The sequence below is a fragment of the Macrobrachium rosenbergii genome, chromosome 22 (assembly GCF_040412425.1).
Source record: "Macrobrachium rosenbergii isolate ZJJX-2024 chromosome 22, ASM4041242v1, whole genome shotgun sequence".
In the NCBI taxonomy this organism is placed as follows: domain Eukaryota; kingdom Metazoa; phylum Arthropoda; class Malacostraca; order Decapoda; family Palaemonidae; genus Macrobrachium; species Macrobrachium rosenbergii.
The window spans coordinates 4,701,293-4,712,475 of NC_089762.1; the positions used below are offsets into that span (position 1 = coordinate 4,701,293).

At 35.4% G+C, this 11,183-nt stretch overlaps 1 protein-coding gene across 2 annotated transcripts in view; it reads right to left on the reverse strand.

The window, feature by feature from the left end:
- lft (lowfat) overlaps nt 1-11,183 on the reverse strand; it is a 298,961-nt gene that overhangs the window by 35,272 nt on the left and 252,506 nt on the right. For both annotated transcript variants that reach the window (XM_067124176.1, XM_067124177.1), the window contains exon 2: nt 3,886-4,049. In XM_067124176.1, coding sequence (XP_066980277.1) covers nt 3,886-4,049 — 164 coding nt within the window. The remainder of the gene's footprint in view (nt 1-3,885; nt 4,050-11,183) is intronic.

An 11,183-nucleotide genomic window follows, 5' to 3' on the forward strand; every position in this document is an offset into this window, starting at 1 on the left:
CTGAAACAAATAACTATGGCAGGAAAATTTTTTAGCCATTAACATAAAAAAAAAATTTGCTGCTAATTACCAAGTTGACTGAAGGTTGTGTTCTGGAAACACCCCTGCATTTTCCCTATTCTTCTTAGGAATTCACAATATACAAACCTATTTTCCATTAGGTAATCGTGGGTATTCAGAATCCAAAGGTTTTTTACTACATACTATTCTGGTTAGATAATGTGAAATGTTTTAATGAGAGAGAGAGAGAGAGAGAGAGAGAGAGAGAGAGAGAGAGAGAGAGAGAGAGAGAGAGAGAGAGAGAGAGAGAGAGAGAGAGAGAGAGAGAGAGAGAGAGAGTGTGTGTGTGTGTGTGTGTGTGTGTGTGTGTGTGTGTGTGTGTGTGTGTGTGTGTGTGTGTGTGTGTGTGTGTGTGTGTGTGTGTGTGTGTGTGTGTGTGTGTGTGTGTGTGTGTGTGTGTGTGTGTGTGTGTGTGTGTGTCAGCTTAATGATTCCTTCATTTTAGAGGTTGGGACTACCTCGTCAATGTGCTCTCCTATTTAGATCCAGAGTTTTTCATAACAGATATGGGCAGCAATGATGTTCACTTTCAAACTGGATACTTGGTACCACCATGTTAGAACTGCTTCCAGTACTGGGGTCACTGAAATGACCAATGGCTGGCTTTGCATCTTGGCTCATCCAGCAGGATATCCAGTTATTTTTTAGTGTCAAATATACTGATCAAGCTGCTGAGCATCCTAGTTTCTGATGCATCACCTTGCAATGAGACACAGCTCCTCTCTTTATAAGTCATCTGCCATTAAACCTGGATAAGGCAAGCTATGGCAGATATTTTTTTGGTCATAATGTGGTTGGGGGCAACATGCAAGATTCAACTGGTTCAACTTAATTACATAAATTGTCCTGAAAATGAGTACCTTGTTGCTGCTGAAAGTATTTTGCACTTCTAAGATATTGTATATGATGACTAATCTTCTCTGTTAACACAATCTGAAATAAGGTATGAATTCATATTACAGTATTGACTTTCAATCAGGTTGCTACCAGTGAAGCCAAGGAAAATTTTCTCTTTTTATAGCCCAGTAGGAATATTCACAATACTACGTTTGTCTGACGGGTCTCAAATTTGTAAATAAAAAAAAAGTGCCTGATCGGTTCTTCCTGGATGCTGTTATCCCCCCCATGAGGACGCCTTGTAGCACTGCCATGAGGTATAGAGTTGCGTGTGCATTATGTATGAGAGAGAGAGAGAGAGAGAGAGAGAGAGAGAGAGAGAGAGAGAGTTCAATGAAATATCAATTTCAAAACTTGCAAAGGCTTTTGCAAAAATAATTAGCAAAATTATGGAATTTATAACTACAACGAGAGAGCTTGCTAACTCACCAAAATATCACTAAGTATATTGATAACTTTATCTAATCAATTCTTAAATTAGCCAGTAGTAATACTATTCACAAACCATCTGGTAATCTGTTTCAAATACAACATACTCTAAGTGGTGTCTAACTACAATTGTGAAAATTACAAAAGCATATTTTGAGAGAGAGAGAGAGAGAGAGACCCTCCCTCTGTGGTGATGGGGGAATGCCTCATAGAAGCCCTTCTCATTTCTTATGTGGAGTCAGTTGTTATTCATAATTATAGAGGGACTTTACTTGTAATCTGCCTCCTATGACTTGAACACTATTTGTTGCAGTTATTCAGAGCACTGATGCTAGATCTGACTTCAGAATTCTATATAAGATGACTAAATGAGTTTTATAACTCAATATGTTGGTTGTTTTGGGGCATTTGAGACATACCTAAGGAGGCAGCTACTCAGGACACAGGCAATGACGGTAAATGAAGATGCACAAAGAATTTTACTTGGGTTACGAAATCAAACCAGTTGGCCACATAGCACTTAACACGGCAGAACTGAAGAGCAAAGGTTTCTGATTTTAATGGGTGCACTGGAAGTTTGGAACTAAGCTCTCCTGGATTTTGTAAATGTCTGGAATTTTCTTGTAATCACACCTTTTACAGTAGTTTCACTGCCTTCAGTCTATCACCTTAATGGAAATAACACAGATTTTCCAGTTTCTAGCCTAGTTAGTTGGGAGGGTGTGTGAGGTGTTCTAATCAACACCAAAGGTAGTATGTGCTGTACAAAAGCAGAAAAGAGTGGGATTCAGTCCTTCTCTAAAAGCAGAACACAGCTGGTGGAGATTCTGACTCTTTAATTTTTTATTTTATACAGGTGAAATACTTCATAAAGAGGACAATATACAAAAGTTTTGAATGTATCAAATTTGATTCTGAAAGGTTACTTATAGAATTTATATATATAATGGTACCTCAGTACTTGGATGTCTCTCAACTCAGAAACAATTTGGTTTTCAGACGTTTTGAGTAAATTATCAGTTTTCATCAATTCTGTTAGGCTTTCGGACGAACAAACACTACTGGCTACAGCATGTAAGGGATTAGGCTTGTCATGTGTGTGCAGTTCCAAACTGAAACAAAGGGAAATGGTCAGTTTACCCATACCTTTTGCTCAGTGCACAGCTCTGCTACACTATCTTTTATTTCACTTCTTTTCTTTTTGATTCTAGAGCAAGTAAGCTAGAAGAGTAGAAATATAAACAAGTTTAAAATAAAAATCACAGCAAGAGTTGAAAGTGGAGGAGGATGTCCCTCATTCATTAATAAAATAAATACTGTACGAACAAAATGCAGGAAGTACAAAGTTCCATGAAAAGTATCATCCAGACAAAACTGGAGCAAACAGTGATATAAACCTGCTGAAAGACAATGCTATTTTTCACATCAGGAACATTTTAAAATGCAAGTAGAGTAACAACAATATATATCACTGGACAGGCTTTGAGAGAGAGGAAAAACAAAAGGGTCTCAAATGGAGAGCAATAGAAAGAGATAAAAAAACAAAACCACCCAAGATGCAGAGCTGCCTGCCATTTTTATGGAAGGAACCCCCTGACAAAAATGTTTACCAGCCAAATTAATCTGCCATGATACCAAAGGATTACTTCTTGTTTGCCTGTCAATGAGGCCACCAGCAATACCCAAATGTGTGATCCATTTTACAATACCATTCAACTGAGAATTTAGAGGCCCAAAGCATAAGCAAACCTGCCTTCAAATATAAGTCATTCATACTCATAATCGCCCTTTGGTCTGTAGACTTTAGTAGCAAAGCTTTGAATTTTCAGCAGTTTCCTACAAACATTACAGTGAATTACAGGCATTCCAAAAACTCAGCAGGAATTAAAAATTCTATATATTGTTGACTTCTCTACTATTAAACTGCTGTTCCTCTAACATTCTTTATTTCAATTTAAAATCAGCTCTAGAACCCATTTTTCTCATGTGATTACTGAACATTAAAAACTGTCTATCATAAACCTTAAATTCTTAACTAGAGGTCTTTGTAAGGGATGAGACACCCTGAATAAATATTTTATGGTACTCTCCAAAGCTTATGTCTTCAACCATATCTCTACATTTAATTTCGGACTTCCTACACGTCCCCTCACACTTACCATCAATGTCTACCGCTTGGATATCTTTTCCTGAAATTAAGATTACCAGTCATCAACACACTGAACCAATAGACAATCACTACCAGTTTCCTGCAGTCCATTTAAGTGAGAGAGAGAGAGAGAGAGAGAGAAAGAGAGAACCTGGTGGGGTATGGGATTTAGAGAGATACTAAGTTAGCAAGGTATTTGTTTCTGTGTGAGAGAGAGAGATTATTTACTTACTCAGAAAGGTACTGAGTGAAAGGGAGGAAAGTAGGTTCACCAAGTTATCCACTAAGAAATTACAAAAGCCTTTGACAGCCAGAAGAGAAAGCGAGTGAAGGAGACATCAATAAACTACCTGAAATGAGCCAAAACAAGATCCCCCTGGAAGAGTGACGTAACAGACGTATGGAGGCGATGAAGAAGGTACCGATTCATATATGACCAGGGCACCATTTTTTAGTTCTGCTCCTCGTTGCGCCTTCATCTGCCAGAATTCCTGAAGGGCTTCCACCACATTCACTGGAAAGGAAATTGAAAATAGATATGAAATTATACAGCCACATTTTTTAACTAATTCAAGTGCGATTAAAAATTAAGAACTTTTTTCATAAAAAAATAATGCTGTCCATACACTGAAGACTTCAAAAATGACGAAATGTAATTTAACCAAGCTTTAGAAGAATACAACAGTGAAAAGGAGAAGCATGGAACAGCATCTCAAAAAAGGTGCAAATTCTATAAAATACTACAAATCTTGGCATCACATGCCATTGCAATGGCAGTTTCAAAGCCAAATTATCTAAGTGATGGGGCAAGTCAAATAATCCTTTGTAATTTAATCAGCCTGCAACCTCTTGGTTATAAAGAGATGGAAGCATCTTAGAAATGTTACATGCTAGAATTATAACTATAAAGGCCCTCAAAGCCACTTGGCACTGTCTAGTCACAATACCCATATAATATTTAGTTTGAACTGGAAGCCCTGAATACTTGACGGGAAAAGGTCAGTTTGTTTCAACACCATTGCTTCAAAAAATGGTACAGTACTTTCAAAAACAGAGTAAATAAAGAAGGCACTGATAAAAATATTCTCAAGCTGGAGCACCTGCACTTTGGATCTAACGTTTGTAAATTTACATTATGCTTGCAAAAATGGAATACAGTAAACCCCCTGTATCTGCGGTCTCACGATTCGCGGACTCACGTATTCACGTATTTCTCCGTGGAACGTATCTACCAATTGTTCGCAGAAAATTCGCCCATTCGCGGTATTTTTCACTGAGAAATATTCACTAATTGCTGTGTTTTCATCTCATTTTCATAACTAAATGCACTTTTTGTGATAAAACTATTAAAATACTCAGGTAATGTTCAAGTTATGATAATTCGATTTTGCAATGGGGTAAGCAATTAATACCAACAGACTATTATTTTTTTATAAAATATTTTTAAATTTCACACAGGTGCAGGCAGCAGCATAATCAGTCAGTGAGAGAGACCAAATTACAATAGACAACTTTTCCTCCATCTCTTTATCCCATCTTCTGGTTAAAAAAGTAAAAGAGAATGATAAAAGTATTGTTAGTAACATTATACTCTTGCGTAAATGCGTACAGCCGTAAACAACCGACCGAGAAACTGTTGTTTTGCTTATAACCGAATCGGATAACAACAGCCGTTTGCCTGGTATTTCAACCATCGTATGGTAATAAACAATTACCATAGCTTATAGCACAAATGACGAATAGGACTGATATATTTTTACATTATACCCTTATTTGGTATGGATAAAATATTGTCAAGGAAATATACTGCTAAATTTATGCTGCAAGTTGTAGCTGAAGCTGAGAAAATAATGTTCAAGCTGCTAATGACTATACTGTAAATTATCATGCATCGGCAACATGGATGAAACTCAATCATAATTAAAATTTGAGAGAAAGTATTTTAATCAAAACTACTGGGCATGAAAGAACACGACTGTTATTTTTACGCCGATAAACGATAAATACGCAAAGCTCGTATTACGATGAAATCAAGTGAAAATAGCGAACGGAATCTTGATTTCTTTTTACACAAAACAAACATTCCCAAATGGCCATTGTCATCTATTAATGAAAAAAATAGATAAATTAATTTCACAACAAGACGTATTTTAGTTATATTTCGACTTAAAAACACTTTGTATAATGAAAAATAATCTTGCCCTACATAAATAAAGTATCTAGAGATTCATTTATGCTAACCAGAAGCAAGAAAAGCACTCTGAAATGAATTAAATACGGCAAAATAAACACCGCATAAACTATTTCTAAACCAAAACATTGATTGCTATGACTGCAATTTATAATACAAAAGTAATATAAGAATATATACAATATTATTCGATAAATGAATTAAGGCATAACATTTTAAAAGATGCATATTCGTTATGTTGACGTTTGTATAATACGATATATGAATATAGAGTAGAGTATAGTGTAGGCTACGCTACTGTATATGTATACAATGTACCATAGTGTAGGCTAAGCTAATTCTTGTTATTCAATTTCTCTTTCCACTGAATTATCGTAAGTCAATTTGCATGAACCTCCAGAATTAGCTGATATTAATAATTACTATACTGTGTATGTATAGAGTATACTTTATAGTATAGGCTAGGCTATGTTCGAGATATGTTTTGGTATTTCTTATGTTTTTTCCAACAAATTATGGTTTTTTGGAACCTAACCACATCATAAGTAGGATAATACTTTTATAAGCATTTTGAGTTTGTCTGAACTATCAAAATAGGCAGTTCTAAGTGTTTCTAGAAGGGTTCTATGTATTCGCGGGTTTTACTATTCGCGGGGGGTGTGGTACGCATCCTCCGGAAATACAGGAGGTTTACTGTACCATGCTCTGATTCTATTGCTCAAGAAATGTTGATACAGTGCTCCAGCTATATTTTGGCAAAATTTGATGACTAGTGCTTTGATACTACAATGTAAAATTCATAAAAGTGTGAGATGTAAAACCAGTTGTAGGGCAAACTGTCAATGGACAATGTTGAAAGACAAGAATTGAAAGATAAAATACTGATACACTTAAAGAATATTAGACAAACAGGTTGAAAGAAGTAGATTAATAACACTTTCCGATAGGAGCACAATCAAAGGTACTGTCAAAAATCATGAATTTCTTTTCTTCTCCAGAAGTCAAAGATTTTTTGAAGGTGTGTAGATAATGACTTCTTCATTGCTGAATAAAAAAAGTTGCTCGCCACTGGTGGTAAGAGTCAAATCCTTGTCAAGAGATATGGACTTGCATACAAATTCTTCTCTTTGTACAAGCAAGGGATTCTTTCTTCGGTAAGGTGCCAGCTGCTTCTAAAGAAATACTCAGCATGCATTTACTTACAGTTGAAGTTATTTCTTCTGAGTTCTTAGTAATTTCTTCAATTTTTTCTTGTACAGTACCTGAAGCACATCTTTTCGCACCATATCGGGAGGATGGCAATGTTCTTTGGTCACACGTAATTTCTTTTCCATCGCTAATAATACTGCCAATGCAATAACCATGTTTTTCACATCTCCAGTAAGTTCTCCCTTTTCTCTTATCCACCACAGCTATGTCATCCCATGTTTGAGGTAATAATTTTCATTTTAAAGAAGGGATTATATTCAACAAGAAAAAACATGAGTCGACGCTGCACTTTTGAATTTCAAAGACAAGTTTAACAGACTAGCCCTCTACAGAAAACAGTTATTGTGCACTTGTTAGTAATGAGTAAATTGATACTACAGTACATGACTAGTTTAGTGGTTTTGGCAGGATAATTACCATCAAAAGGAGTATTTTTTCCACTTTGCAGAATTAAATATGGTAGTTGGGCAGTTAATTTTTTGACACACTAACCTTAAGCATTTTGTCTGTTCGCCACTTTGTCTCTACGACATTTTATCTGTCAGTACAGTACACTGTCTTTTGACACTTAATTCATCGACACTTTGCCTGCACACCATAAAACCATTTTCCAGATCATGGATAGACCTTGAACGAAAACATTACCAAAAGGAAGCAGAAAATCATGAAGTAAATGGAAGCCAGAATGCATAATACGGAAGACAGATAAAGTAATGCAGAAACAATAGCAGAAACTACTCAAGCATGTACAGAAAAACATAGGTCCCATGTTATTTTCCTTTGCTTGGTATTCTACACACTGATGAACTTATTCATGGTTCAGTAACACTGAAGAAGAACCAGAAACACATGGTTGGCATTCATTGTCCTCCATAGACAATGAATGCCATTCATGAACAACTACTACAGTAAAGAATACATGAACCAAATGAAAGAAGACCCACGTACAGTGAACCCCCGTATTCGCGGGGGATGCGTACTGCAACCCCACGAATAGCTAAAATCCGCAAATACTTAAAACCCCTCTAAAAACACTAAGAACTTCCCATTTTGATAGTTTAAACACAAGAAAAACCCTGTAAAAATGCTTATAACTGAGTATTTTTATAGTTTTATCACAAAAAGTGCATTTACTCATAAAAATTATATGAAAATATAGTAATTAGTGAATATTTCCCAGTGAAAAATACTGCGAATGGGCTAATTTTTCGTGAATAATGGGGTAGATATGTTCCACAGAGAAACCCGCGAATGCATAAGTCCGCGAATACTGAGTTTTACTGTATTTGTAAAATCTGCTGTCCCCACAGCTAATACAGGTGAATGAAAATTGACCAACTTGTCAGCAATAAAGAAATCTCCAACTGAAACTTAAGCACATCACATGAGCATCAAAATGCATGTTTGACCCAATGGCAAAAAGATTATTACTAAAGGTGACACAATGAGAAGTTGGTAACTGAAATATTAGACAAAAACAAAAGTATAAAATAAGCAGTAACACTGCAGACCAGATATTCAAGAAACTACAAAATATGTATTCAAATGACAAACAAATAGGGACCTACCTGCTGGGCCAAGTGAGTGCCTCCAAAAATAAAAATGGAAAATATTAAATAACTATAAGTGTTGGTAAGTGATCATACTCTCCTCAGTACTCCAATCTTTGGTTAATTTTTCCTTATTCTGTGAGTTAAGGATGCCAAAGAAATAAAAGCACAAAAGCAAAAATAACATCATAAACAGCAACAGTGCCATACAGGACTGTGAGAAAATGCCAAGGTGCTTCTCAAGGTATGAAAAGAAACTCATTCTCGGTCAAATGCAGGAGAACAACTCCAAAAACAATGGACTGCCTAATACAAAATTCTCATGAGTGCACAGAGAGGTCACCAAATTATTTCATTTTCTCTTTAGCATCTAAAAGAAATACAAAAATACATATGATAGCATTAGCTTTTAATGCTATCACTGACAACCTGGCTGGACAATCTGATTTTTGTTTTAAGTGTATCGTACATGGTAGTCCTATATTAAATTTTACATCCCAAAGGCAGATTTACCTAACTGAATACAGACCGTCCTTGTGTGATAACTCAAAGAGGTCTGATGATTCAAATGTCCTCATGAAGAAAATAGGGCAGTATCCAATAAGATGACTACACACAATGCCTAAAACAGTGTCCTATAATATACAGCAGTAATGTACTGTACATACAAACCTCTCAACATGCTATTAAAAATGTTCCTAAATCTGACAGACAAAATGGGTTCGCTCATTTGGAAAACCTAATAGCCCCTGGGTAGATGATTTACCATATTTAATATATGTCATTAGGGCAGTCCCTAATATATCTTTAGGCCTCTCTTTTGACTTGATCTTGAGAATGAATTTTTTCACATAAGGGAATGTTGCTTTTAGTTTGTACAGAAGCCAAAGAAACCATTTTAGAGCCACAAAGGAAAACTGAGGAGATGAGTTTAATTTAGTTTTATGATATATATGTAAGTTGTCAAGCCCCTGTCGACCTAACCGCGCAACGACTCCTCGCTGCTGGGAGAAAGGGCGCTGGTGACTGGTACAACACACGTACATACGCTACCGGGGTCTAAGCGATGACAGGCAGGGTAGCCGATTGAGACAAATCTACCCCAAAGCCAAATCAAAGTCCTTCAAAAGAAGGCATCATGCTTACTCCATACAAATGGGAAAACAAGCACGTTAAAAGACGAAGATATGTAAGTTGTCAAGCCAAGCACTGGGCACTTTTGGTCATTACCACCCAAGATAGTGAAAAAAGGGATCTGATTTGGAGAGATTGGATAGAAATATGGCACGATCTAGAAAATAAAGGAAATGAAGCAACAGGATCTAGAGGCTGAAATGGCAAAACCCCAACAGTTGCGTTAGCATTAAGAAGTAACAGTTGGACAGGGTGGCCAGCAAGATTGAACAAACTAAGTGGAAATGGATGAAAAGTAAAAGGCTACAAAGTGGGTATAATTAAGGGCCTAAGGGATGCTGCAAACATTAATAAAGCCAACAATACTGTACACAAATGAGGTGCAATGATGGCACTAACCCCATATGGAGGAAAATGAAATAGATTTTTGATCTTTAAGCTGCTGTTTAGAGAGTTTTAAGTTAGAGAAGTTATTTTCTTCTATATTTGTAGTCAAAATGATGACAAATTCAATTATGTAATGGCTACTCCTCACAAACTGGTAAAGAAATGGCCATCATGCATGACATGACCATTCGGTATGATGAAGAAACATTACTTCAGGTGAGGAGGTTAAAGATAGCCTGATTGTGGGGTACGTAAGGTAATTTATTTGTGAGAAATTACAAAGGGTTTTGAAATTTTGATCACAACTATTAGATAAAGCATGAAACCATGAATATGCAAGCAAGGAAATGTTAGGCTGGTTTCCCAAATTCCAAAATTACTCAAATTTTGCACCTTGATTCCCCTCAATTTCACTTCAAAACTCGTGTTCAGTTACCTGTTTAATGTGCAACTGTCAGTCTGTTAATTTTTTTCTTTTTCATAATTTTGAATGTTAAAAATTTTCTGTGAATTTGTTGCCATCAACTGAGATGCGTAACTTTGTTACTTGTAACTAGTGCGAGATGTCCTTCCCGCACATAAGCTATTCCCAACAGCTTAGGAGTGGTTTTTGTTGTTTAAATTCTTACAGCGCTTGTGGTTAAATGATTCCTTCGTTTTATGGAACCAATTAGTAATTTTTATATATATATATATATATATATATATATATATATATATATATATATATATATATATATATATATATATATATATATATATATATATATATATATATATATATATATATATCGCGGGGATGATATATCGCATATATATATATAGCTAAAATCCATATATATATATAAACCCTCTAAAAACACTTAGAACTGCCCATTTCGATAGTTTAAACACAATAAAAACCCTGTAAAAATATATATATAGTATTTTAATAGTTTTATCACAAAAAGTGCATTTATTCATGAAAATTATTTAAAAATACAGTAATTAAAATTTCTCAGTGAAAAACACTTAGAACTGGGCAAATTTTAAACACAAGAAATGGGTAGTAAAAATGCTTATACCTGAGTATTTTAAAATCACAAAAAGTGCATTTATTCATGAAAATTATATGAAAATACAGTAATTAGTGAATATTTGCATGAAAATATAGAATGGGCAAATTTTCCATATAATA